This window comes from Tribolium madens, unplaced genomic scaffold (genome assembly GCF_015345945.1).
Source record: "Tribolium madens isolate multiple individuals breed KSU strain unplaced genomic scaffold, Tmad_KSU_1.1 Scaffold_91;HRSCAF=231;Tcas5.2_LG7, whole genome shotgun sequence".
In the NCBI taxonomy this organism is placed as follows: domain Eukaryota; kingdom Metazoa; phylum Arthropoda; class Insecta; order Coleoptera; family Tenebrionidae; genus Tribolium; species Tribolium madens.
The window spans coordinates 1,396,030-1,422,148 of NW_025401063.1; the positions used below are offsets into that span (position 1 = coordinate 1,396,030).

The 26,119-nt window shown below is 32.8% G+C and overlaps 7 protein-coding genes across 10 annotated transcripts in view; 4 read left to right on the forward strand and 3 right to left on the reverse strand.

Moving 5' to 3' along the window:
- Positions 1–4,222, forward strand: part of LOC123011645 (protein transport protein Sec23A) — a 7,544-nt gene extending 3,322 nt beyond the window's left edge. Inside the window, exons 6-9 of one of the 2 annotated variants that reach the window (XM_044409196.1) lie at positions 1,072–1,272; positions 1,332–1,880; positions 1,942–1,959; positions 4,033–4,222. In XM_044409196.1, coding sequence (XP_044265131.1) covers positions 1,072–1,272; positions 1,332–1,880; positions 1,942–1,959; positions 4,033–4,122 — 858 coding nt within the window. In that variant the 3' untranslated portion in view covers positions 4,123–4,222. The remainder of the gene's footprint in view (positions 1–1,071; positions 1,273–1,331; positions 1,881–1,941; positions 1,960–4,032) is intronic. The other variant, XM_044409197.1, reaches the window with a different exon arrangement.
- Positions 4,111–4,991, reverse strand: LOC123011651 (calcineurin B homologous protein 1). The gene is made up of 3 exons (XM_044409203.1): positions 4,830–4,991; positions 4,517–4,783; positions 4,111–4,467 (listed from the first exon to the last, which is right to left on the reverse strand). Exons 1-3 carry the CDS (start codon positions 4,894–4,896, stop codon positions 4,229–4,231), a joined length of 573 nt encoding a protein of 190 aa, XP_044265138.1. The 5' UTR covers positions 4,897–4,991; the 3' UTR covers positions 4,111–4,228.
- A 71-nt stretch (positions 4,992–5,062) lies between these two features.
- Positions 5,063–7,960, reverse strand: LOC123011647 (dynein axonemal assembly factor 10). The gene is made up of 4 exons (XM_044409200.1): positions 6,006–7,960; positions 5,833–5,963; positions 5,344–5,788; positions 5,063–5,299 (listed from the first exon to the last, which is right to left on the reverse strand). Exons 1-4 carry the CDS (start codon positions 6,287–6,289, stop codon positions 5,092–5,094), a joined length of 1,068 nt encoding a protein of 355 aa, XP_044265135.1. The 5' UTR covers positions 6,290–7,960; the 3' UTR covers positions 5,063–5,091.
- Positions 5,100–7,373, forward strand: LOC123011652 (molybdopterin synthase sulfur carrier subunit). 2 transcript variants are annotated; one of them, XM_044409205.1, is made up of 2 exons: positions 5,100–6,748; positions 6,809–7,373. In XM_044409205.1, the coding sequence occupies exon 2, from the start codon at positions 7,116–7,118 to the stop codon at positions 7,371–7,373; it is 258 nt and encodes an 85-aa protein (XP_044265140.1). In that variant the 5' UTR covers positions 5,100–6,748; positions 6,809–7,115. The 2 variants fall into 2 exon arrangements, with proteins under 2 accessions (XP_044265140.1, XP_044265139.1); XM_044409204.1 differs by having other exon boundaries at positions 5,100–6,560; positions 6,611–7,373.
- On the forward strand, positions 7,385–8,850 carry LOC123011648 (molybdopterin synthase catalytic subunit). Its single transcript, XM_044409201.1, has 4 exons — positions 7,385–7,805; positions 8,159–8,404; positions 8,451–8,668; positions 8,713–8,850. The coding sequence occupies exons 1-4, from the start codon at positions 7,385–7,387 to the stop codon at positions 8,815–8,817; spliced, it is 990 nt and encodes a 329-aa protein (XP_044265136.1). The 3' UTR covers positions 8,818–8,850.
- On the reverse strand, positions 8,225–9,927 carry LOC123011650 (JNK1/MAPK8-associated membrane protein). Its single transcript, XM_044409202.1, has 4 exons — positions 9,650–9,927; positions 9,392–9,604; positions 9,172–9,341; positions 8,225–9,124 (listed from the first exon to the last, which is right to left on the reverse strand). Exons 1-4 carry the CDS (start codon positions 9,877–9,879, stop codon positions 8,838–8,840), a joined length of 900 nt encoding a protein of 299 aa, XP_044265137.1. The 5' UTR covers positions 9,880–9,927; the 3' UTR covers positions 8,225–8,837.
- A 733-nt stretch (positions 9,928–10,660) lies between these two features.
- On the forward strand, positions 10,661–25,271 carry LOC123011646 (serine/threonine-protein phosphatase 2A 56 kDa regulatory subunit epsilon isoform). Of its 2 annotated transcripts, none has more exons than XM_044409199.1 (7): positions 10,661–11,309; positions 14,990–15,186; positions 17,625–17,950; positions 20,416–20,809; positions 20,867–21,096; positions 21,155–21,306; positions 24,175–25,271. In XM_044409199.1, the coding sequence occupies exons 1-6, from the start codon at positions 11,171–11,173 to the stop codon at positions 21,267–21,269; spliced, it is 1,401 nt and encodes a 466-aa protein (XP_044265134.1). In that variant the 5' UTR covers positions 10,661–11,170; the 3' UTR covers positions 21,270–21,306; positions 24,175–25,271. The 2 variants fall into 2 exon arrangements, with proteins under 2 accessions (XP_044265134.1, XP_044265133.1); XM_044409198.1 differs by having other exon boundaries at positions 10,665–11,309; positions 24,162–25,271.
- The last annotated feature ends 848 nt before the right edge of the window (positions 25,272–26,119 follow it).

Here is a 26,119-nt window from a genome sequence, read left to right on the forward strand (position 1 = left end):
AAGAGAATAGTCTTTTTTTCGAAAATCTTAAAACTAAAATTGGGTAAATTGTTGTAAGAAGCACATTTTTGGCTATATTTTTAAAACTGTTAGTTGTATTGCGATAATCCTCTCAGATTTCGATTCATCGGCCCATTTTACACAAGAAACTTATATTTTTAAGAAATTTCATAAAGGGTCTTAGAAAAAAACAAACAAAATGGGGTTAATTCGAGCAAAGTCGCAGTTTGACCGAAAATTGTTTTTAAATTTGCAATTTTCGACAAATTTCACTATTTTATTAACTTGTGAACTTCATAAAAATATGATTTCAACATTTATATTTGTATTTGAATTAAAAAAAAAATATTTACTGAAATTTACTGAAAAAAATGACAGTTTTAAAATATGACAACACTGTGCATTAATTTTAGCTGTTGTCATAGTAACAATATTTATCACCTAGGAAACGGTTACTACTTTTTCTGTTGTTCCATGGCAATGCAAGACAACGTTGCCACATCCAATTTTTTTCTTTGATTCCTATTTTTGGGATTATTTTAAAAGGGAATTGTCTTTTTTTCTAAAATTATATATTAAAATTTTGAAATGACTGACTAAAATTGAGTAAATTTTCAAAGCAACCACATTTTTGGCTATACATTTAAAACTGTTAGTCGTATCGCAATAATTCTTTCGGATTTCGATTCTGCGGCCCATTCTACACCAGAAAAGTTATATTTTTGAAAAATTTCATAAACAAAATGGGGTTTATTCGAGGAAAATCACACCCTGACCCGGAAATTGTCTTTAAATTCGCAATTATCGACAAATATCACTGTTTTATTAATTTGTGAATTTAAAAATATGATTTCAACATTTATATTTGTATTTGAATTTAAAAAAATACTCATGAAAAAAATTACAGTTTGAAAATATGACAACACTGTGCATTAATTTTAGCTGTTGTCATGGTAACAATACTTATCACCTAGGAAACGGTTACTACTTTTTCTGTTGTTCAATGACAATGCAAGACAACGTTGCCACATCCAATTTTTTTCTTTGAATACGTTATTTTTTTTTTCTTAGCATTCGAGTGGCCAGAGACGTATTCGGGTGACAACAGTGGCCCGAAATTGGGCCGACGCCACAGCGAACATCCACCATATCAGCGCCGGCTTTGACCAGGAATCAGCGGCCGTGTTAATGGCCCGAATGGCCGTTTATCGGGCCGAATCCGACGACAGCCCCGATGTCTTGCGATGGGTCGATCGCATGTTAATCCGTCTGGTAACACATTTACCAACCAAACAACCAAAAAAAAAAAAAACTAAAACCTCCAATTGTAGTGTCAAAAATTCGGCGAATACAACAAAGACGACCCTAACAGTTTCCGTTTGAGCGAAAACTTCAGTCTCTACCCCCAATTCATGTACCATATGCGTCGCTCCCAATTCCTCCAAGTCTTCAACAACTCCCCCGACGAGACCTCCTTCTACCGTCACATGTTGATGCGCGAAGACCTCACCCAAAGTCTCATCATGATCCAACCAATTCTCTACAGTTATAGTTTCAATGGGCCCCCCGAGCCCGTCCTCCTCGACACCAGTTCCATTCAACCTGATCGAATCCTCCTCATGGACACATTTTTCCAAATTTTGATTTTTCACGGCGAGACAATCGCTCAGTGGCGGAGTCTCAAGTATCAGGACATGCCTGAGTATGAGAATTTCCGGCAATTGTTGCAAGCGCCCGTTGATGATGCTCAGGAAATCCTCCAAACGAGGTTCCCCATGCCTAGATACATCGATACGGAACAAGGGGGCTCCCAAGCCAGGTTTTTACTATCGAAAGTCAACCCGAGTCAAACACATAATAATATGTATGCTTATGGAGGGGTGAGTACCAGTCGTTTCGTTTTTGTTTTTGTGTGTTAATTTTGTGTTTGGTGGGTTTTAGGCAGTACCAGCGAGTGCGGTATACTTTTTTTTTTATTTTTTTTTTGGGGTGGGGGTGGTTACTAATCAAGGGGTGATGGGTTAAACGAAGCCGACCGAGTTTCTAAATTTGTTTAGTCTACGGTCCGGTTCGCTTTAAAATAGCACAAAAACGGTGTTCTTTTTGACTTTTTTCGAGTGTTTAAGCACGCTTTGGTGATAAAAATAAGAAGTTTCGAAAAATTTCGTTTAAACAGGCAAAATCTTGTTTCAAAACGCTTAAAAATCACAAAACGAATTGAATTTTGTGTTATTACTTGATTTTTAACTGATTTTTGAGTAAAATTAAGCCGAGAAAACACTAAATTTGGTCGAAAATGCTTTTAAGTACTAAAATTTCAGTTTTTTGCGAGATTTCTCTAAAACAAACCACAAAAATCAACAAATCATGTTGAAAATCACGTTTTTCAAAAAAAAAAACCGAAAAATCATAAAATTAGGCTTTGTCTTTTTCGAGATTTTTTCATTGTGTTTTTTGGAAAGATTTAAATCGTGATCTTGTAAACTGGTAAAAATTGGTGTAATTCTGGTGAATTTATTCTTTTTTAAGCTGGCAACAGTGACCGAGTTTGCAAATTTGTTTAGTCTGCGGTCCGGTTCAGTTTAAAGCACTTTTATTTCGACTGAATTCACAATTATTGATTTAGTAAATTAAAAAAAATAAATGACACTATTTTTGCACCTTTTCCACGTTTTTCAATCAGAAACTTGATTATTTTGCCAAATATTCTCAAAAAAGAATAATCGAAAAACACCAAATTTGTTAGAAATAATTCTATTTCAGCTAGAAACACAGTTATTTTACAAAATTTTGTTAATAAGAAGTGAAAAATTCAATAAAATAAGCCGAAAATGGTGTTATTTTGGCCTTTATCACGTATCTAAGAACGTTTTTAATTAAAAAAAAAAATTGTACAATTTCGATTAAAAAAGCTAAAATTTACAAAATTAAATCGAAACTGATATTAATTTTTAGCTTATTTCACTCGACTTACTTCTTTTTTGAACTAAAGACTCATTTAATTTACAAAATCTTGGCCAAATACACTTAAAAATTACAAAAATAATTGGAATTAGTGATATTTTGTTTATTTTACTCGATTAAACTGATTTTTGAACAAAATTAAGACAAAAATAAGCCGATAAAACACCAAATTTGGAAAAAAAAAACGTTTTTAAACACATTTTTGTACTAAAATTTCATGTTTTTCGCCAAATTTCGCTAAAACAAACCAAAAAGTCAACCAATTAAGTTGGAATTTATATAATTTTTGCACCGTTTCCACGTTTTTCAATCAAAAATATTGACAAATATTCTCAAAAAAAAAAAAAAAAATCGAAGAATACCAAATTGGTTAAAAATAGTTCTATTTCAGCTAGAAACACAGTTATTTTAAAAAATTTCGGTAATAACAAGTGAAAAATTCAATAAAATATGTCGAAGACGGTGTTATTTTGCCCTTTATCGCGTGTTTAAGAACGTTTTCAAAATAAAAAACAAAAATTTTTGGACAATTTCGCTTAAAGAAGCTAAAATTTACTAAATTAAATCGAAACTGATATTATTTTTTAGCTTATTTCGCTCGAATTACTTCGTTTTTGAACTAAAGACTCATTTAATGTACAAAATTTTGGCCAAATACACTTAAAAATTTGAAATTTGTTTATTTCACTCGACTAAACTGGTTTTAGACCAAAATTAAGGCAAAAACCAAATTTGGACATAAACGTTTTTAAACACATTTTTGTACTAAAATTTCAGGTTTTTCGCCAAATTTTGCCAAAACAAACCAAAGAATCAACAAATTAAGTTGGAATTTATATAATTTTTGCATTTTTATAGCGTTTTTTTGCAAAATTATGTTAAATTTAGGCCGAAAGTGATGTCATTTTTGTTTTTTTTGAGTTTTTTTTTTAAGAATTGGTGTAATTCTAGTGAATTTTATTTTTTGAGCTGACAACACTGACCGAGTTTGTAAATTTGTTTAGTCTTCGGTCCGCTTCGTTTCAAAACATTTTTGCTTCATTTCGAGTGACGAATTTTGTGTTTCAGGACAGCGGAGCCCCCGTTTTGACCGACGACGTCTCATTGCAAGTCTTTATGGAACATTTGAAGAAATTGGCGGTTTCGTCAACGGCTTAAAACTATTTTATTATTTATTAAGTACAATAATAACAAGAAAATAGTTGTGGTTAAGTGTTACACTTGTAATAAAAAAAATATATTCTACACATATACATAACACAGGCTAGTTGAGGAATCGAATGCTCATTTTTTGGGCGACATCTGTCCGTTGCAAAGCCTTACAAAACTCCTCAAACGAAATCATTTGGTCCCCATCCTCGTCAGCCTCCACTATAGTCCTCTCTGCGATGCTGGTCAACTGCTCCTCGCTTATGTTAGCCCCCACCATCATGTGCAAAATCGCCAAAAGCTCCTCTTTTGAGATCATATCATCGTTATCAAGGTCGTACATTTTGAAAGCGACTGCAAAGTCAAGTGTGACAATAATAAATCACCCCTTTGGTTGACTCACATCTGAGTTTTTCCTCCCGCGAATTCAATTTATTCTCCTTGTTCTTCTTGATTGGTCTAAAATGGGCCAAGACTCGCATGAATTGCCTGAAATTCACCCTGTCGTTCAAGCCCTCCTCCTGGAAAAACGAATTGACGATTCTCTCCCCCAGGGGGTTAATTGCGAGCTCGGGAATTCGGAGGAAATCATCCCGACTCAAAGTCCCACAATCGCCCCGATCCAGGGACGTGAAACGGGAGTAAAGACGCTCGATTTGGTTCGGGGTGACTAAATTTGAAATTAATGGGGGTAAACACAACATGGGGGTACTCACATCCGGTTTCCTCCTGGATTTGCGCGATTTCCTCCTCGCAAAGGAGCAACGACGAACGGTTACCCATTTTTACAAACTTTCACCAAAAACTGAACTTTGAATTGATGAAATGTCACTTTGACAGATAAATAATGACATTTGTGGTGAATGTCACACTCGACCAATCAAATGACCGGGTTTGGGTCACATGACCCAAAAATGGCACGTGATTGTCAAAAGTCAAGTGATTGAGGTTAGGGTCACTTATTTATTAAATTGGTAATTAATACAAATTAAGTTTAGTCGTGATTAGGACTCTGATGGTTTGGTCGAAGGCCGAGCACACGGCGAGCCCCGCCTTCTCGGGACACCAATCAAAACTCGTGATGGGTTGGTCGCTCAAGGTGCTGTTTTGTAGCAAGTTCAGCTCCCCTGCAACCCCATATTCCAGTCCATCGGCGTCTTTTTCCACTCTCCGAGTCGGATAATTACTAGAAGATGAGTCAGTTTGCGTTTTGCACATTATCACACTTACTATTTCCACAAACACAGCGATCCTGTGCCCCCCGTGGTCATGAAAATCTCCCGGTTTTGGGGGAGGTGTCTCGCACACCAAACGGTCGAACTGTGGGCCTTTTCGACCACTTGCGCGAACCCCCTCGTGGGGTGCTGCGTGCGCACGTCGAAACAGAAGATTTTCGACTCGAGGGTTGTGGCGACTAGCTTGTTCATGGGGATGTCTTTGCGGTCGAATTGCAGGGAGACAATCCCGTTTTTGAGACATTTCGACCACTTTACTGCCATGCTACGAAGGTCGTAGACTTTCAAATCGCCGTTGTCGTAGCCAGCGGCTACGACGCGTTCCTCGTTGTTGTAGGAGTTGCCAAAGGCTACGCTCCAGCAATCGCGGCCTTGGGAGCCCCCGCAGAACTTGGCCACGGGGGTGTCTTTCTGCCGGACGTCCCACACCATAACCGCCCCTAAACAAACTTCTAATTCGTTTGATTACAAACCGTGAAATTACCGTCTTTTGAACCGGTGACGATTTCAGGGGCCCCACACCCGCTGACAGCCCCCGCGACGCCGTCAATGGCGTTGATGACCCCGCGGTGCTTCTCCGATTTGTAAATCGGGACTAGATTCTCTTCCAAATCCCTACGAAAAATCAAAGTTTGGCCTAAACTTTTGGGGGCTTACCAGACTTGGAGTCGCCCACTGAAGTCCCCAGTCGCAAGGTGGCGGTCTCGTAGACTCGAAGCGTGGAAAGTGCCACATTTGAAGTGGTCTTTTTTCCCGAATTCTGACACTTTTTCGATTCCTTCACCACTAATTGAGTAAGTTTCGATGATTCCAGCCCCATTTGATTTGCCTCCAATTGAGACGAATTTCGCCGAACAGGGGATCCACTTAACGTCGTGGATGGTGTAGTTTAGGGCTTTTTGGACGTGGCAGATGATTTGGGGCCTTTGCAAAGACTCCATCGTGTTTTTTGATTGATCAAACAATTGTTGTCATAGCAGTTGTATTTTAGGGGTTGTGGGGGAAAAATAATTGTCAACTTGTCCACAAATAGTGGCTTTTGGTAGTTTATTTAACAATAATGCGTTTTACACAGAATTGATCAAAATTTTTGAATTTGTCGCCTGTCAAGTGTCAAAAATTGAGGTTATGTCAAAATAAGCAGTCTTTCGAAGAAGAAGTAGGGCCCTTTCAGAACAGTTTGTTTTTAAGGATTTTGCCCTGTTTTCAAAGGTACATTTAAAACGCAAATATTACAAAGATTTTGACCTGTTTTTTTCTAGTATTAAAAATTTTTTGGTCGGTATAAGCGGAATCTTCTACTAACTTTTTGTAATTCGAAAGTTTTGAAATAGATGGCAAAATAATGCTAACTTATTGTAGTGGAGAAAAAAAAACAGTAAATAGCTAATAGGAACCAAGTACTCTCTTTACTACCAACTAGTACTACAAATTTTCTGATATTTTATTATTTTCTTAAGTTTTAGGGCTCTGAGTTTTAATCGCCCGCAGCGCCACGGAATTTTTAACAAACTATTTCAAGGCCATATGTTTAAATCTCTAATTAAAAAAAAAAACAAGTGTTTTGAAAGGGTCCAACTTGCAGTAAACTAACACGCACTTAAATACAATTTTACTAGATTAAAACAATTTAATAATTTTTTTTTTAAATAAATAAATTTTAAATTTGTCAAGTGTCAAAAATTGAGGTTATGTTTGCGTTCATTTTGATAAAACCAATTATTTTTAATAACAATTCGTTGATTATGTAAGCGCAGCACCCATGTGATGTTAGTCCCCGTGAAAGTGTTATTTTTCGCCAAATCGAGAGAAATCGTGGGCAAAAAATCCTCCAATTTGGCCCTCCCGTCCCCCATTTCGTACAAAACCCTCTTAGAAACGCTCATAACCACATATTTGTTGCACGACATCGCCCAAAACATCATCCTCTCCCTCAACGAAGAATTCTGCAACGTGGAAAGTACCGAAATCGTGTTAAAACCCGGCGACGAACTCGCAGTGATCCCCCCTTTGAGCGGCGGTTAACCCCCCACAAAATGAACTTTTTGAAATTCACCCACGACAAGCTAAATGTCGAGACATTGACCGACCTCGTCTCCTCACCGAAATGTGGGGCTGTCTCCATTTTCATGGGGACCACACGAGACACCTTCGACGATAAAACCGTCCTCAAGTTGGAGTACGAAGCCTACGAAACCATGGCTTTGAAAACACTGGAGAAAGTCTGCGAGGAGATGCGCACCAAGTGGCCCCAAATCGCCAACATCGCGGTTTACCATCGTCTGGGGGCTGTCCCAGTCAAAGAGGCGAGCATCGTGATCGCAGTCGCGGCCCCCCATCGCGCCGACGCCCTCCACGCCACAGAATGGTGCATCGACAAGGTGAAGGAGTGCGTCCCCATTTGGAAAAAGGAGGTCTACGCCGAGGCAGCCCCCCAATGGAAACAAAACAAAGAATGTGGGTGGGCCACCAAATAAAACCATATTAAATGTGCATCGAAGTAGTCGTTGAATGTCACCATTTTAAGGTGGCAACCATGCTAAAATTCAACCAATCCTAACCTCAATCTTCCCAAAAAATTATTTTTTCAAATAAATGTGTACCCCAGGTAACAAAAAATTGACAACAGAGAGTAACAAACAAAGATTTTTGTCATAATTGATGTGATTAAATTTGTTTTGAATGACACTAATGACACTTTTTGTGTAAACCGGCCTTTAAATTAAAGGTGCGTTTAGACTTATACAAGCTACTTGATGCACGTTAATTTGAAAAAGAAAATAACAATTTTTTAAACCACTCATTTTTAGCCCCCAAACCGAAAAAATTCAAACTAGAGACCGAACCCCGCGTCGAAGCCCCCCACATCCCGCCCCATTTGATCCAAATCAAGGCCCCCAACTCGGATCTAAACAAACGAATCGAGAATTTCATGGAAATGAAACGAAACGAGATTAATATAAACAACGTGAGGGAGTTTTGCACCAGTGATTGCAACTGTGCTCGAGTCGATGCTGTTTTACAAAAACGCAAAGACTCCAAAGGACATTTGCAAGGTTTGTAGCCCCCATGAAACCACTTTTAATCTCAAAAACCTTGCAGTTAGTCGAGTCTTAAACACGTATCATCGTGACCAAACTAATTCCGACTATTTAACCAAGTATATCCCCCAAAATGGGGTCGAGGAGCGTCTCCAAAACCTCGAACTCCAACTAAGCTTGACCACACCAACCCCCAGAGACATATACACACGTTTGAAGAAACTCGAAGAGCGGATGCTCCACCTCGAGGCGATTTCCCCCGAATATGTCAATTTTTGGGTGGGTAAATCCCCGATTTGGCCATTTTTGAACAAAATTTTTAGGACAAAACAAAACACACATTTGTGAAGAAAAAAGTTTTTTCGCTCGAGGAAATCGACTCGTTGATCACCGATTTGGAACAAAGGGTTCAGGACGAGAAAAAATAATTTTTGTTTTTTTTAATAAATTAAGTAAATATCGTGGGGTCTGTAAATCGGGCCGTAAAAATGTAAAAAAACGCCGGCAGTGGTACCAACAGTAACAATAATGAGTGAAAAGTAGGGTCACTTAATTGCGTTATTGAAATTAAACCATAAGCGTGTAAACACCAATGACCCACTAAAATCACCACATTTCTCGGGTCTACAACTGTGGTGATAATCAATGAAGGAATTGATTGGTTGATTTTGAGGGCAAAGTGATAAGCACATGAAATAACTGATAAAATAACAACTAGAATTGGGAACGCATAATCTGGAAAAAAATTAATCAAAATTTGTGTTTTTTCGTGTCAAACTTACAAAGGAGTCCCCCAATTAGGGCATGAACCACGACTAGAATCGGTATGTAGTACATGGCGGCATAAATGGACATTTTGCTCTGTCTTGGGAGATACTTCCTGCACACCCAGGGCCGTATCAAGAGCATAACAACCAAAGTCAGGGCATAAAAAATAAAAACGAGTGTGTACCTAAAACCCCTCAATTCAATAACCTGTTAAATAGCCCCCATGTCCCTTACAGAGGATACACCGCCTCTTGCGTGCAATGCACCCGTTTCTCGTAATTGGGGGCCGGATTGTGCACCAAAGTGTACCAGTCGGCGAGACTCCGCACCCGACAATTCCTCACGTGGAACTCGCCAAAGGGGTGGGTGAACAGCACCGCCAACAGCCCCGAAACGGCCACTTCCACAAGAGCCGTCAAGTGGAGGATTAAAACGTCCTTTTTGAAGCTGGAACAGACTGTTGGGGCGTGAGAGGGCGACAAGGGGGCTCACCTGCGTCGCATTGACACCATATCGATGAAAAACCAGTGCAAGATCTGGACCAGGAGCACCATGAAGCCCAGATAAAGCCAGTCGTAGAATGTGGGGCTGTCGGTGCACGGCTCGCAGATAAAAGTGGTGTCGTTGCGCCGGAAGCCCCGGGGGCAGGAACCACAAGCACTGAGAGTGCCATTAGGGAGGGGCACACGCCCGCAGTACCAGCCGGGGCACGGGAGTATCATCGCGGAATGTGAGGTTAGGGCACACTTTGACAGGATATTACAGTCGCCCAGTGGGGCTTTAAACCCCAAATTAGTTACAATTTACGTTAATAAACACAGGTTTGGGTTTAAAATCTTTGATTTGATAACAAGCCTAACAATTTAGTATTATTTTACCGGTTTTAGTGTCGATTTGTTTAAAAAAAATTGTATAAATTAGTTGATGTTTAATATTTGGTTGGTCGAGTGTAATTTTTGCAATTTTTGATTTGACAGGACATTACAGTCGACCAGTTAAGTATTTAAACTCGTAATTTGTTATAATTGCATTTTAGATTTAGGTGGTTTATTTGGTTACAAATATTACAAAAATTCTATTATTTAAGGTTTAAATTTTGGTTGTAATTTTGAGTTGATTTATTGAGCAAAATGAGTATTAAATGATTTATGCCCAAAATTTGGTTGGTCGAGTTTTTCCGACGTGTACTTTTTTAGAAAAAAAATCTTTGGGGGAAAAGCAATGTCGGTTTTTGGTGTTGATAAATGAATAAAGTTTGAGTTGAATTAAATGTGTTTTAATTTTTTCGAAATTTAAATTAAACGGCAATTTTGTGAGAAGATGGCCGTCTGTAGTGGCGTTGGATTGGTCGGGAGGCACGAAAACCGGCTTGTGATTGGTCGTGTCGAGCAACTGCGGAGTCAATTGACGAACTAGCTGGTGATAAATTAAGAAAAATCGGACTTTGTGGCCTCCTTTCGTTATTTTATAAAAATCCGCGTTAGTTTTCGTTGCGTTTGGTGTTGTTGCGGTCGGATTTGTTGCGAGTTTGAGTTGGAAACTAGTTGTGGTTTTGTGTCGCGAGTACCCCCCATCTATTTTCAGCCCTAGGTACTTACGGCATCGGTTCGTGCAAAAATCGCGTAAAAATCCCGAAAAATCGTCGAAAAAGCTCGTGTTGGTGGCCCCCCTGTGCAGAATCGCGTGTTTCGCTCCCCCTTGGCGATGTTTGTGTGTTCTTACCGCGCATGGATCGGCTAAACCCGAGTATTTTGTGTCAAAGCCACCAGCTGATGGCGGGCGAAAATACTGGACTCGTTGGGCAGTTGTTCGATTTCGAGCGTCTTTTCCCCGTTTTCTAACTCTTAGTGGTGTTGGTGCGCGAGGACCCCTCGATCGGCGCTCCGCTGCGGTTCTTCCCACCGGTTTGGGCGTGCACCTTGTCATTGAGGATGCGTTCGAAGGGGGCTGGTGCCGTTTGACGTAGACGTCCAGGTGAAATGTCGCGCGCGTAAACCAGATCGAGTAGCCAGCATGTCGACCACGGCGTTCGTCGATAGGATCGATCCCTTCGCCAAGCGCTCGCTCAAGAAGAAGACGAAGAAGTCGCAGGGCAGCTCCAGGTACAGGAACTCGCAGGATGTGGAGCTGCAGCCGCTGCCGCTGCTCAAAGGTGAGGAGGAGGCGGGGGCCGGGGGGCATCGCGACGTGACCGTCGATCGGGCAAGGGGGCGACACAGCCCCCTTGACTGACATTCATGTCGACATCCGGGAGGCTTCAAGCCAGCCGTGGAAAACAAAAGTTTACCAATAAATGTCACTTGTCAAAATAAAGCGAGGTCAGGAACGGTGTACAGGACTGTCAGTTATTTTTATTGATTTCTTGCACCAATTGACTATTTTGATGGGATTTACACTGAATGGACGGCAATTTCATAGAGAAAAACAAACTAATTCGGATTTTTTTTTTTTCATTTAATCAACATTGATGCGTTTTCGTTAGAGGGCCATGGAAAACAAAAGTTGACATAAATGTCACGTGACAAAGCCAAAAAATGTCTAATCTGTCATTGCAAATATTGATTTTGTCAAAATTAATTAATTAATTTCGTTTAAAATATAGTTTGTCGTGAAAGTGTTAATGAATTTTTTATTTTTCTTCTCTCTCTAAAAATGTTTTAATTAATAATTTTTAAAGTAATTTTGTGTAAGGGTATGTAAAACCTGTTTCAAATTAATATGCACAATCAAGGCCAAATGTGTCAAATGTTGCTAGGCAACAGTAAAACAGTCTACTCAAGTGGATTTATTAAAAAAATTATAGTAATTTTAAATCTGTTTAGTTTTTCAAATAGTTCATTTACTTCATTTTTGTTTGCTTTTGTGGTTAGGTATGATTTTTATGGTAATTTAGGCACATTTTAGTGAAATTTTAGAGCAAATAAATTAAAAAATAATTACACAGCTTTTTTAATCAACATTGATGCTTTTCTAGAGGACCATGGAAAACAAAAGTTGACACAAATCTCACGTGACAAAGCCAAAAAATGTCTAATCTGTCATTGCAAATATTGATTTTGTCAAAATTAATTAATTAATTTCGTTTAAAATACAGCTTGCCGTTAAAAGTAATGTATTTATTGTTAATGAATTTTTTATTTTTCTTCTCTCTTTAAAAATGTTTTAATTATAAAAAAATCATAATTTTTAAAGTAATTTTGTGTAAGGGTATGTAAAACTTGTTTCAAATTAATATGCACAGTCAAGGCCAAATGTGTCAAATGTTGCTAGGCAACAGTTGAATCACTGATATTAATCAAGTGGATTTATTAAAAAAATTATAGTAATTTTAAATTTGTTTAGTTTTTGAAATAGTTCATTTACTTCCTTTTTGTTTGTTTTTGTGGTTAAGTATGATTTTTATGGTAATTAAGGCACATTTTAGTGAAATTTTAGAGCAAATAAATTAAAAAATAATTAAAACAGCTTTTTTACAATATAAAATTTGCTTCAAATAATTATGCACAGTCAAGGCCAAATATGTCAAGTCTAGTTGCAAGGGCAACAGAAAACCAAAAATTAACAAATAATTGATATAATATAACAATTTGAAACGAATTTTAGAGTTTGATAATACTTAAAAAAAAACATACTACCTAGGATTTAGCAAACCCTTCAATAACATAGAGTGGATTTTATTTTAAATTTTACTGCATGAAATATGCATTTTTTTGAGTTTAAATATGTTTTTGGTAATAAATTATATCAATTTTTTCGAATTTTTGACATTTGATTGTTTTCCCGCCTACTATGGTCGATTTATTCAACTGTCAATTGTTGCTATTTTATATTATATAATATTTTATTTTATAAAATTTGTTTCAAATAATTATGCATAGTCAAGGCCAAATGTGTCAAGTCATAGTTTCGGTTGCTGGGCAACAGTAAACCAAAAATTAAGAGATAATTGATATGTTGATATACAGGGTGCGCCAGAATTCGTGCCCCAGAGAAAAATTCCAAGTAAGATTAGATACCAGGAACATGAAAAATATGTTTAAAAAATTCTATCTGTCAAAAAACTTTGACATTTATTTTTTAACATTTGACATTTTTTAGAGTCTATTTAATGATACTGATAATCTTGAATATGGTTTTTAATAATTATTTAGTAAAGGTACTAAAATTACTAAATAAAAATAAATAGAGTCAAAGTGCAAAATTTAAGCTCTCATAACTTCGAAATTTTTATTGATAGAATTTTTTTAACATTTTTTCCATGTTCCTGGTATCTTACTTTACATGGCATTTTTCTCTGGGGTGCGTGTTGGGGAGCAGCCTGTATAACAATTTGGAACGAGTTTTAGAACTGATTTTTGGTGAAATTATGTCAAATTTTTTTCGAGTTTTTGACATTTGTTGGTTTTCCTGCCTACTATGATCGATTTATTGGACTGTCAATTGTTATTTCTTACAGCAATATAATGTAAAACTCGTTTCAAATAATTGTGCACACTCAAGGCCAAATGTGTCAAGTCAAGGGCGGTTGCTAGGCAACAATAAACCTAATATATGTAATATAACAGTTTGGAACGAGTTTTAGAGTTGGGTAATTCTAAAACAAAAAAAAAACTAAAAAATTATGTCAAATTTTAGACGTTTGACAGTTTTCCCCTCCGCCCACTATGATCGATTTGTTCAATTGTTGTGTTTTTGGTGTGATTGACAAAAGACGAACACACCGTACAATGGAGTAAAATTGTGTCGCTTCTAAACCGAATAATGACATATTAGAAGTGTCTATTCTTTGTTCAGGTGTGTCTCTTATCGACAAAATGATTACTCTCCAAGTTTGGAATATTGCCAACATTCTTTTATCAATTTCGCAGTTGTCTTCTATGACAATCTATCAATATTTTATTTTGTTCTATTTTTATTTGTAATGTATATAGGGAATAAAATTCTCTCGTGTGCAACGATCCTGATCCTTTTAAATATACAATTACATAAAATCAGGTCACCTAGATCAAGTAACCCGTGAATGGATTTAGAAAAAACAAAAGAAAAATCAATGGTAGATTGACGTAAAAATTTAATTGTGAATTCTTGAATGAACGATGACGTCGATTTGTGTTTTTCTTTGCGAGATATTTTCGAAACGACGTGTAGGTGAAGCACACACATACACACAGTCAGAGAGGAAATTCTAAAAATAAAATGGCGTCGCGAAAAATTCACACATCCGTTTTCATTCAAAAATAATTTGAAATAAATTGAATTAATTTTTTTCTCTCATCTACTCACTAGGTGATTTTTTATCTTTTTTTAAATTATTCTTTTATTTTACACACGCAATTTGTTATAAACACCAACGGCACATGAAAAAATGCAACAATTATACTATACTATTTTTAAATAATTTACGACTGTTTGTTATGGAATTTCCATGGTTTATTTATTAAAAAAAAATTAAATGTACTTCAGATTTTTTTTTTAATTTTTCTTGGACAATAAATCCGTTAATATGTCTCTCGGGTGGTACAAGTCGATCGAAATAGTTTCAAGGCTTAAGCAATAATTCATTTTTCAAACAGCAAGCAATTGAATATTTAGCACTTTGTAACGAGTTTGTAAATAGGTTTTTTTTGTCGTTTGATTAGCACATTTGAATGAAATTTGTCACAATGAGTAGATAAATAATTAAAAATATTATGATTGTAATCAGGCAGCGCAGAGCGTCGTGAACCTTGTGTGTATGAATTATCATCATGCACGTGGGTGTCCCTCTTTCGGCGCAATCGATAAATTTATTTATTATTTTTTTAACGAATTTTTTTTATTTAATCGTTTCAGATGTTCCGGCATCCGAACAGGAAGAATTGTTTATACGTAAACTTAGACAATGTTGTGTGCCATTCGATTTTATGGATCCGGTGGCGGATCTAAAAGGAAAAGAAGTGAAACGTTGTACTTTGAATGAATTAGTGGATTATATAACTGGTGGTAGAGGAGTTTTGACCGAACCCGTCTATCCAGAAATTATTAAAATGGTAAGTAAAAGTTTTGGCATGAGGAAAAATTTTGGATAAGTGACAAAAATACTGTGATTCATGCAACGGATCATTGAGAGACGAAATAAACTGTGTCTGGTTTTATGTCACTAAAAAAAATTTTTTTTGAAAGGAAATACGAATCGATTTGATTGAGGAAATTGTAACACTATTGTTCTCGAATTTTTATCCGCTATTTTTAAGTGTTGTTTCTATTTTAAGTCACTGTTTTAATGGAAAATACCTGTATGAAACGTACATAAAAGTCTGTTGTTACTTTTTTTAGAATTATACTGGAAAACATTAGAAATGAGCGTTTCTGTTAATAATGATTGAATAATTGAAAATATTTATTTTGGCATTTTAAGGTGTTTAAATTAAATTATCTGATTTTTTAATTAACAAAAACTTTACCTAAAATTGACTACCCGCCACTGGATTGAATTTTCTATTGTCACTATGACATTTTTTTTATTTTTCGTTTCCATAGTTACAGTGCATTTCTATGGCAACTATAGGAAATATTAGCATGGGCGACTCGTTAGGATCAGTGAAAGTAATTAATAATTATTATTTAAAAGAAGTAATTTTTTGTTTATAATCTGTGAAAGGATCAAAGTGATGAAACAACTAAAAAACAGAAATTTGAAGAAAAACACAAAACGTAGTACATTAAAAAAATTAATTACATTTTTATAATTTCTAAATTTAAGCGGAAAAAAATTAATTCTAATTTTGTTTAAAAATTGCACAATGTTTTCACTTTTGGTCATTGACATTCAACATTTTATTTTTATTAATACTAAGACTTGTGGAAGAATTTAAGCTGAAGTAGATTTTTTTAAGAAAAAAAAAGGTGTTTAAATTAATTTATGATTTTTTTAAAATTAACAAAAACTATCTAAAATTGACTAGCCTCCACTGGTCTGAATTTTCTTTTGTCATTATGACGTTTTTTATTTTTCGTTTCCATAGTTACAGTGCATTTCTATGGTAACCATGGGAAATATTGACATGGGCGACTCGTTAGGGCCAGTGAATAATAATTATTATTTAAAAGAAGTAATTTTTTGTTTAAAATCTGTGAATTTAAATAGCACAGAAAGGATAAAAGTGATGAAACAACAAAAAACAGAAATTTGAAGAAAATAAACGCAAAAAAAAACATTTTTATAATTTCTAAATTTTAATTGGAAAAAAAATAATCATAATTTTGTTTACAAATTGCACAATTTTTTTACTTTTGGTCATTGACATTCAAAATTTTATTTTTATTGATACTAAGGCTTGTGGAAGAATTTAAGCTGAAGTAGATTTTTTTTAAGAAGAAAAAAGGTGTTTAAATTAATTTATGTGATTTTTTTTAATTAACAAAAACTTTATCTAAAATTGACTACCCGCCACTGGACTGAATATTCTATTGTCACTATGACTTTTTTTTATTTTTCGTTTCCATAGTTACAGTGCATTTCTATGGCAACCATGGGAAATATTGACATGGGCGACTCGTTAGGGCCAGTGAAAGTAATTTTTGTATTTAATTAATAATTATTATTTAAAAGAAGTAATTTTTTGTTTAAAATCTGTGAAAGGATAATAGTGATGAAACAACTAAAAAAATTACATTTTTATAATTTCTAAATTTATGCGGAAAAAAAAATCATAATTTTGTTTAAAAATTGCATAATTTTTTCACTTTTGGTCATTGACATTCAAAATTTTATTTTTATTAATACTAAGGCTTTTGGAAGAATTTAAGCTGAAGTAGATTTTTTTTAAGAAAAAAAAACAAAAGGTATTTAAATTAAATTATGTGATTTTTTTTAAATTAACAAAAACTTTATCTAAAATTGACTACCCGCCACTGGACTGAATTTTCTATTGTCACTATGATGTTTTTTATTTTTCGTTTCCATAGTTACAATGCATTTCTATGGCAACCATAGGAAATATTGACATGGGCGACTCGTTAGAGCCAGTGAATAATAATAATTATTTAAAAGAAGTAATTTTTTGTTTAAAATCTGTGAATTTAAATAGCACAGAAAGGATAAAAGTGATGAAACAACAAAAAACAGAAATTTGAAGAAAATAAACGCAAAAAAAAAACATTTTTATAATTTCTAAATTTAAGCAGGAAAATAATTAATCATAATTTTGTTTCAAAATTCCACAATTTTTTCACTTTTGGTCATTGACATTCAAAATTTTATTTTTATTATGTAATACTAAGGCTTGTGGAAGAATTTAAGCTGAAGTAGAAAAAAAAAATTCAAGAAATAACAAAAATTCCGGCCTGCAGAAGCGATCAATGCGAGGCTGAGGTCAAAGTAAATATTTTCGTTTCAGGTTTTCCAATTAATTCAGATTGACACAGTTTGTTTTAGTGTGACTTTATCACCTTTATGTTGTTGATTTATTATTTTTGTGTTGTGTAGATTTCGGCCAATCTTTTTCGAACACTGCCTCCCAGTGAAAATCCCGATTTCGATCCGGAAGAGGATGACCCCACGCTGGAAGCAAGTTGGCCACATCTTCAGCTAGTTTACGAATTCTTTTTGCGATTTTTGGAAAGTTCGGATTTTCAACCGGCCATAGGAAAACGTGTGATTGATCAGAAATTTGTTCTACAATTATTAGAATTATTCGATTCGGAAGATCCAAGAGAAAGGGATTTTCTAAAGACGGTCCTGCACCGCATTTATGGAAAGTTCCTTGGGCTAAGGGCCTTTATTCGCAAACAAATAAACAACATATTCCTTAGGTATTTATCACTCAATTTATTTATTATTTTTCGTTTTAAAGTTTATCTCTAAGCTTTAATTAGTTGGTTCTCTCTCTCTCTCTCGTTTGCTGAAAAATTCCACGAAACGATAAATTTCAAGTTTGATGATAAAACTAATGAAATAACAACACGTTACGTATTATAGTAAAAATTATTATTACGCAAACTTTTGACCCTACTGTTGATGATTTATTTATTTATTTATTTAAAATGCTATTATTTTGCGACGTCCTGGAAGGTGTATAATAATTACACAATTATTGGAATTTAGTTAAATATTTAAAAGAAAAAATCGACTATTATGATGCAAGTATGCAAATATTGATGTTTCAACGTGATGCGAGGAGGAAAAATACAGATCAAGGACGTGACAAAAACCGTACTCGTATTGCAATTAATTTTATTTATTATTCGGTGACGATATTTAAAACTAACATATTGTTTTAATAGCAATAAAATGGTGATTTATCATCGACAAGAGACAATTTTTTTATTAAACTTGTTGAGAGTGGAGGAATTAGTGAGTGGTTATGCAACCAATTATACATATCAGATGACACTATTATTTAAAAGTAGGAAAATATTTTTTTTTCTATTAAATAGTTGTCTAAACTGCATCAAATAACATTATTTTGAAATATGTAAAGGGTTTTATTTTTCCAAGACAAATATTCAATTTTTTTTAAATGATAATTGACTGATTTTTTCAGTTTTATTTATTTTGCAAAATGCTTTAAAATGTGTTTTGTTTTTTGTTTACGATTAGATTTTTTTAGTAAAGATTTTTAAAAGTGGGGAAATTGGGAAAAAATAGTGAATTGATTATGTAACCAATTATACAGGAGTGGTTATTATTTAATGATCATGTCTATTATGAAAAATGGGAAAAGAATTCTTTTTCTCTATTAAATAATTCTCTAATTTGCATCAAATAAAATTATTTTGAGATATGTAAGGTATTTCATTATTTCAGGACGGTATTCAAATTTTTTTAATGTCAATTGGCTTATAATTTTTTCACAATTTCATCTGTTTTTGCAAAATGTTTTAAGTCCATGTCTTGTTTCTTGTCAACATTTAGAATTTTTAGTTAATATGTTTAAAACTAAAGAAGTTATTGAAATATTGAGTTGTGGTTGCGTATGCAACCAATTAAACAAAGTAGGACATTATCAGATGATCTTGTAGAAAAATAATTCTTTTTCTGTAATAAATAGTTGGCTAATCTAATCAAATAAAATTATTTTGAAATGTGTAAGGGGCTCCATTTTTCCAGGACGGTATTAATTTTTTTTTTTGATAATTGACGAATTTTTTTCCAATTTTATTTATTTTGCAAAATATTCTAAAGCCATGTTTCGTTTTTTGCTTACGAATTTTTCTAGTAAAGATTTTTGAAAATGAAGAATTTACCAAATTTGGTGAGTTATAGTTGACTATGCAACCAATTATACAGGACTGGTTATTTAATAATCTTGTCAATATTATGAAAAGTAGAAAAAAAAAATTTTTTTTTCTTTTAAATAGTTGTCTAGGTTGCTTTAAATAAAAGTATTTTGTAATGAAATATGTATAGGGTTCCATTTTTCCAGGACAGTATTAAAAAAAATTGTTTTATTTCATTTGAAGTACTTTTTTTTCACAATTTTATTTATTGTGTAAAATGCTTTAAAATCACGTTTTGTTTCTCATCAACGACCAGAATTTTTAATAAAGATGTTTAAAAGTCAAAAAATTATTAAGATATTTTTTTAATGATTATTCATGGTATTTCTTTTTTTTTTTCAATTTAATTTTATTTTGAAAAATGCGTTTAAACCATGTTTTGTTTTTGTCTACGATCAGTAAAGATTTTTCGAAATGAAGGAATTACTAAATGAAGTGAATTGTGGTTGATTATGCAACCAATTATACAAGATGGGACAAACTGTCTTATAAAAATTGGGAAAATATTTTTTTCTAATCTGCATCATATTCAATTCAATTCAATTGAATATGAAATTGTTATAAAAGATGTTAGGGGTTTTATTATTCTAGGTCGGTATTCAATTTTTTTAACGACAATTAACAATTTTTTTCACAATTTTAATTGCTTTCCTAAATGGTTATAAAAACATATGTTTTGTCAAGTATTAGAATTTTTTAGTAAAGATGTTTGAAAAATGAAAGATTACTGAAACAATTAGTGACTCGTGGTTGGTTATGCAACCAATTATACATTATTCCAGGGCCGTTTTCAATTTTTTTTAATGACTAGGTTTTTTTTTCCTTCATTTGTTTAACTAAATGCTTTGTTGCCAAGTTAATGACTTTTTTTTCAAAATTTAAAAAATACTTGAATTTTAAAACTGCAGCATTTTTTTTTTTTGGTATTTAAGATTATATTATTATTAATAAGAGTATTAGAAATTTTTTTTGGGTTGGTAATGTTGTTGTGTTTGCAGGTTCGTGTATGAGACTGAACATTTTAACGGCGTTGGTGAACTGTTGGAGATATTGGGTTCGATTATAAATGGTTTTGCGTTACCATTGAAAGCCGAACACAAACAGTTCCTGGTGAAGGTGCTCATACCTTTGCATAAGGTCAAGTGCCTGTCATTGTACCATGCACAGCTTGCCTATTGTGTGGTACAATTTTTGGAAAAAGATCCAACGTTGACGGAACCTGTAGTACGAGGTTTGCTCAAATACTGGCCGAAAACGTGTAGTCAAAAAGAGGTGATGTTTCTTGGTGAAATTGAAGAAGTATTGGATGTTATTGAACCATCACAATTTACACGAATTCAAGAACCGTTGTTTAGACAAATCGCCAAATGCGTATCAAGTCCACATTTTCAAGTAATTAATTTAATTTTTAATTATTTTTTGTGTCATTAATTGAGTTAATTTTTTTAGGTGGCCGAACGTGCTTTGTATTTCTGGAACAACGAGTACATAATGTCGCTGATGGAAGAAAACAATCACGTGATAATGCCGATTATGTTTCCCGCATTGTATCGAATTTCGAAAGAGCATTGGAACCAAACTATAGTTGCACTTGTTTATAATGTGCTTAAGACATTTATGGAAATGAATTCGAAATTGTTTGATGAACTCACAGTTAGTTATAAAGCGGAAAGGCAAAAGTAAGGCGATTATATAAATTTGTTGTTTTGTTTTTTTATTTATTTTTGTTTATAATAGAGAGAAAAAACGTGAGAAGGAACGAGACGAATTATGGAAAAAGTTAGCCGAACTCGAACTTAATCATAATAAAAATTCACCGGCACAAAATAATAGTCCTCCCAGCAAAAAGTGATACAACAGCCTAAAATTCCCCGCCCATTCATAGCATGGTAAGTTGGAGCATGTTTCCAACACCAAATTATTATTATTATTTTTTTATTAATAGAATTAGTCTTATGAATTGTCAAAATGAGCACTTTTAATCTGGATTTTTGTATATTATTAACAATGCTGTTCCAGAAATTGTTCCAAAAGATTTTTTAAATTTTGTTTTCAAAAAAAGTTTCGTTTAATTGAATAATAATATCACATAAGTAATTGTTTTGTCTAACAATTTTTTAACTTAAATTTATACAAGAAATCATACTTGATTGTGTTTTTTTCCTTCTTAATTTCCAAAAAATGCTAAAATTTGTCTCAAGTCTTATTAAATTGTTGACTTGGATAATTTCTCAATAATCACAAAAGTGATTCTCTATTTTATTTAAACAAAAATCGTACTTATTTTAAGAATTTTTACAAAAGAGTACAAAATTGTTATAAAATCAGGCTTGTTTTGAACGATTTTGGTTAATTTTTGAAAAATTTTAACCAAAATGTTGTCGGTTTTTGAAAAATATGTTAAGATGTTTCAATGATTTTTTTTTATAAATATGGAAACCAGATTTTTGTCCTCTAATTTGAGTGTTTTTAACGTAGTTTTTTAAGTTTTTTTGCTTTTTTTAAATTCTTATTTCTACAAATTTCGTTGAATATTTCTCAAAACCTGGCTCTAATTTTGCTTTTGCAATTTTTTATCTTTGATTTAGATAATTTTTTAGACAAATATATGTTTACCTCAAATTATATTATTTGGGCTTACTTGACAAGTGTTTTTATCATTCATATTCTCTATTATTATTTGAAGAATTTTGTTCAAAATAAAAAATAAAGCTATTTCAAAAAAGGGTTTGTTAATATGTTACATATTTTTGAAAAATTTTTTTGATTTGAGGCCAAAAAATGCTAAAATTTGTCTCAAATTTTATTAAATCGTTATAATAATAGTTACGTCACAAAAGTGATTTTATTATTCATATTCTCTATTTTCTTTCAAACAAAAATCTTATTTATTTTAAGAATTTTTACGAGTACAAAATTGTTATAAAATCAAGCTTGTTTTAAACGATTTTGGTTAATTTTTAGGGAATTTTAACCAAACTCTTGTTGTTTTTTGGAAAATATGTTAAGATGTTTCAATGATTTTTTTTATAAATATCGAAACTTGGATTTTGTTCTATAATTTAAGTGTGTTTTTCAAATCTCATTTCTACAAATTTCGCTGAATATTTCTCAAAACCTGGCTCTAATTTTGCTATTTCAATTCTTTATTTTTGATTTAGATAATTTTTTACACATATGTTTACCTATTTTTATATATTTTAAATTAAAAAATGTCAAAATTTGTCTTAAATTCCATTATTTGGGTTTATTTTCGTTGATTTGGATCTTTTTTTTTGTAGTAATTTCGTTTATTTTAAAAATTAAATTCACAAATGTTTTTATCATTTAGGTATATTCTCTATTTAATTTTAAGAATTTTTTCAAAAAAAAAACTTTCAAAAACGTTGTTTTGAATGATTTTGATCAGTTTTTGGAAATTGCGACGATATTTTGGCTTTTTTTGGAAAATATGTTAAGATTTAAAATATGCGAAAGTTGGATTTTGTCGTCAATTTTTTTTTGTTTAACATAATTCTTTTTATTCTAAAAATTTCAATTTATTATCTTTGATTTGGATAATTTTTACAAATATGTTTAGTTATTTTATAATTTTTTTTTTTTCGATTTGGGACCAAAAAAGTCAAAATTTGGATTTACCTTCGTTGATTTGGATAATTTTCTTGAAATAATATGAATGATTTTATCATGCATATTCTTTAATTTTTCAGACAAAAATTTTATTTTAAAAATTAAAAAAAAAATTGTTTTAAACAGTTTAGGTCTGTTTTTGAGAAATTGCAACGAAAATCTTGTCGTTTTTTTTTAATTATGACGTTTGGAATGTTTTTTTTACAAATTTTCGAATTGTGGGTTTTATCCTCTAATTTTAGTTTATTTGTTTTGCTTAACGTAAATCTTGTTTTAAAAAATTTATTAAATTTATACAAAAAATAGTAAATTCAGGATTTTTTTGGCTTTTTTAAATGTAACTACTATAATTTTTTAAGCAAAAATACATTTTATAAAATTTCTACGAATAAATTCCAAAATCTTGTCTTATTTTCATTATTTTGTTGCATTTTCTTCGATTTAGATAATTTAGATAAAAACTTAATATAAAGTAAATAATATAAAAAATGTGATCGTATTTTGAGAACCAAATTTTGTTTTATTTTTGAGTTTGTGATTTTTTTGTCAAAATTGCAATTTATGTAAAAAAAAAAATTTGAAAAAAATTAAATATAGAGTAGATAGTTTTTATCTTTAGATCATAACCTTCATGAGAAAGATGGTTATATAGTGGGTTGCTATTTAAAAAAAATATTTTTTTTGTTAAAAACAAAAGAAAATTTCGAAAAAAAAACATTACATTTTTATAGTACTTTATCATTCAAAAAATAAATAGTTTAAGCAAAAAACGTTTGGTTTCATACTTTTTATTCACCTGGTATGTGTGGAAATGGCAATTTGTCACGATTTTAATACTATACTTTTTCTAATCTTAAAAAATGATTATATAATTTTCTCCACATTTGTAGAAAAAATTAAATACTTTCTCCATACTTTTCAATTTTCAAATTTTTTTCACAAATGCGTGAGAAATGGTCATTTCCACTCGGCTCGTATTGTAATCCATTTTCGCTTTCTCACTCGTTTAATAATATACTATTACCTATGATTTCAAAATTTTTTCGCAAATCAGCGTTAAAAGTGCTCGTTTGAGTTTTGTACTAAGTCAGTTTGAATAAATGGTGTGGTGTAGCGGCAAATTTCAGTGTGAAGGTGCCCCCCACCCCCACAAGTGTGGAGAGAAGCGAGGTGTTGGTTGTCTCGTCATCATGAGCCTTCGGAGGAGTGTACATTAAAAATTATCGTGAATGTCTACTACTAACAGTCTATCTATGGTGTTTTGTAGCTGTGAACAGCAGAACTATGTTAATAATGTGCTATAGTATAACTGGTCAACTGTAAATAGCTAAGCAGATGTGGTTACGGTTTGTGTTTGGACCGTGGTGCGCGACGCTGGCGACTAGTGTATTGAATTGAATAAAATCGTTTAAAAAAATTCGTTGTGTTTTATAACAAGTGCCAAAGTTATTTTTTGCAGCAGTAACTTTGGGCTGGGACCTAATCGACCAACATGTTAAAATTGTGTCACGTCCAAACACAGTTTTAACCACAGTTATTTTGTATCGTGTGCCAGGAAGGGGCGAATGTAATATTTGTGTACAGATGGCTGTATAACTTGAACTAATCGTAGGTTAAGTTAGGCACTCATCTAGACTTTTAGGTTCACGGATTGTTGTACAGTGCAATTTTTTTTTCAATTCAATTTTTATTTATTGAAGTCACAAATTATACAGCCAGTGCCACTCACTACCAACTTTTTAGACGCACTGTTATGTTCACTTAGAGAGCTTTATATAAGGTATAGCAAGTTGTGTTTTAGATAGAGAAAAAACTAATTAAGTTGTGCATGACGAGCTCAAATCTAGTTGTGTTCGTGGAGTTGTGAGGAGTGGCTCTGCGAACACCGCCGCCCCGATGCATAACCTTTGCTGCTGTAAACAAAGAGAAAATACACAAACATTAGGGCCCTATTACGCCCATCCCTCATTAGACTAAAGTATGTAATATATAACTAAATCACTATAAATCTTGTAGATATATGAGAAATATATTGTTAAATTTCGATTGTTTTTCTCATAGGTTTTCGGACCGATGTTCTGTTATTTTTCTTATGTGAGTGTAAAATGGAACATTTATAAACCTTTCATAGTAATTTCTATTGCGACCTCGGTATTGAGGATTATAGTAACTGCAGTTTGTGAATGTACGCACTGTTGTGCGTAAATAAATATTGTCATTTTGAGTCTCGTTGTTTCACATTCAATACCTCTAAACTTGTGGAAGGTGAGTTTTTTTTTTTTTTATTGTAAACTTTATTTTTGGACCGAAACTCGATGTTTCTTACGCAAAATTGTTCAATACGATTGGTTTTTACCTTTGAAATTTTGACTAAAATGTTGAATTTCTTGTAAAATTTGTGTATTGTTTGAATTATAATTTTTCAAGGTCACAGTTTCTTTATCAGGAATATCGTCCAAAGATTCCGAATGTGTAATTAGTTTTTTCTTATCATTAATCGATTTCGCGATATCGGCCATAATTAAACAACAACAAATTTTCTGAAATTTTCCAGGCTGGTGTTAGAATTTTATTTTTTCACATAAAAATCAGAAAAGTGAATTGAATTTACATATTTCTTGTGTAAAATTGACAAAGATTCCGAATATCCAATTGGTTTTTAGCCTTAAAATTTTGCCTAAAATGTTGGATTTCTTGTAGAATTTGTCTGTTTGAATTGTAAATTTTCAAGGTCACAAATTATTATATTGAAGCGAAATCAGTTTCTTTATCAGGAAAATCGTCCAAAGATTCCGAATGTGTAATTAGTTTTTTCTTATCATTAATCGATCTCGCGATATCGGCCAAAATTTAACAACAATTTTCTGAAATCTTTCAGTCTGGTCCATTTAGAATTTTATTTTTTCACATGAAATCAAAAAATTGAACTGAATTTAGACTTTTCTTGTGTAAAATTGACCAAGGATTTCGTAACTTGTTTTTAATAATAGTCTTTGAGATTTTGGCGAAAATTTTATGAAACTCATCAAACCGTTTCTGGTCAAGTGTTCGAATTATAATTTTTCAAGGTCA

What these genes read in the sequence shown, in the direction of transcription:
- LOC123011650 (XM_044409202.1), bottom strand. Translation starts at nt 9,879, where the DNA reads ATGATACTCCCGTGCCCCGGCTGGTACTGCGGGCGTGTGCCCCTCCCT. An exon ending in ATGGTGTCAATGCGACGCAG is followed by an intron (nt 9,605 to 9,649) that starts GTGAGCCCCCTT and finishes AGTCTGTTCCAG; the next exon opens with CTTCAAAAAGGACGTTTTAA. An exon ending in CAAGAGGCGGTGTATCCTCT is followed by an intron (nt 9,342 to 9,391) that starts GTAAGGGACATG and finishes GAGGGGTTTTAG; the next exon opens with GTACACACTCGTTTTTATTT.
- LOC123011647 (XM_044409200.1), bottom strand. Translation starts at nt 6,289, where the DNA reads ATGGAGTCTTTGCAAAGGCCCCAAATCATCTGCCACGTCCAAAAAGCC. An exon ending in CGTCACCGGTTCAAAAGACG is followed by an intron (nt 5,789 to 5,832) that starts GTAATTTCACGG and finishes AAGTTTGTTTAG; the next exon opens with GGGCGGTTATGGTGTGGGAC. An exon ending in TCGCTGTGTTTGTGGAAATA is followed by an intron (nt 5,300 to 5,343) that starts GTAAGTGTGATA and finishes CTCATCTTCTAG; the next exon opens with TAATTATCCGACTCGGAGAG.
- LOC123011651 (XM_044409203.1), bottom strand. Translation starts at nt 4,896, where the DNA reads ATGGGTAACCGTTCGTCGTTGCTCCTTTGCGAGGAGGAAATCGCGCAA. An exon ending in AATCCAGGAGGAAACCGGAT is followed by an intron (nt 4,784 to 4,829) that starts GTGAGTACCCCC and finishes TTTCAAATTTAG; the next exon opens with TCACCCCGAACCAAATCGAG. An exon ending in GCGGGAGGAAAAACTCAGAT is followed by an intron (nt 4,468 to 4,516) that starts GTGAGTCAACCA and finishes TTGACTTTGCAG; the next exon opens with TCGCTTTCAAAATGTACGAC.
- LOC123011648 (XM_044409201.1), top strand. Translation starts at nt 7,385, where the DNA reads ATGAACTTTTTGAAATTCACCCACGACAAGCTAAATGTCGAGACATTG. An exon ending in ATGGAAACAAAACAAAGAAT is followed by an intron (nt 7,806 to 8,158) that starts GTGGGTGGGCCA and finishes ACTCATTTTTAG; the next exon opens with CCCCCAAACCGAAAAAATTC. An exon ending in CTCCAAAGGACATTTGCAAG is followed by an intron (nt 8,405 to 8,450) that starts GTTTGTAGCCCC and finishes AAAACCTTGCAG; the next exon opens with TTAGTCGAGTCTTAAACACG.
- LOC123011652 (XM_044409205.1), top strand. Translation starts at nt 7,116, where the DNA reads ATGTTAGTCCCCGTGAAAGTGTTATTTTTCGCCAAATCGAGAGAAATC.
- LOC123011646 (XM_044409199.1), top strand. Translation starts at nt 11,171, where the DNA reads ATGTCGACCACGGCGTTCGTCGATAGGATCGATCCCTTCGCCAAGCGC. An exon ending in GCCGCTGCCGCTGCTCAAAG is followed by an intron (nt 11,310 to 14,989) that starts GTGAGGAGGAGG and finishes TAATCGTTTCAG; the next exon opens with ATGTTCCGGCATCCGAACAG. An exon ending in TATAAAGCGGAAAGGCAAAA is followed by an intron (nt 21,097 to 21,154) that starts GTAAGGCGATTA and finishes TGTTTATAATAG; the next exon opens with AGAGAAAAAACGTGAGAAGG.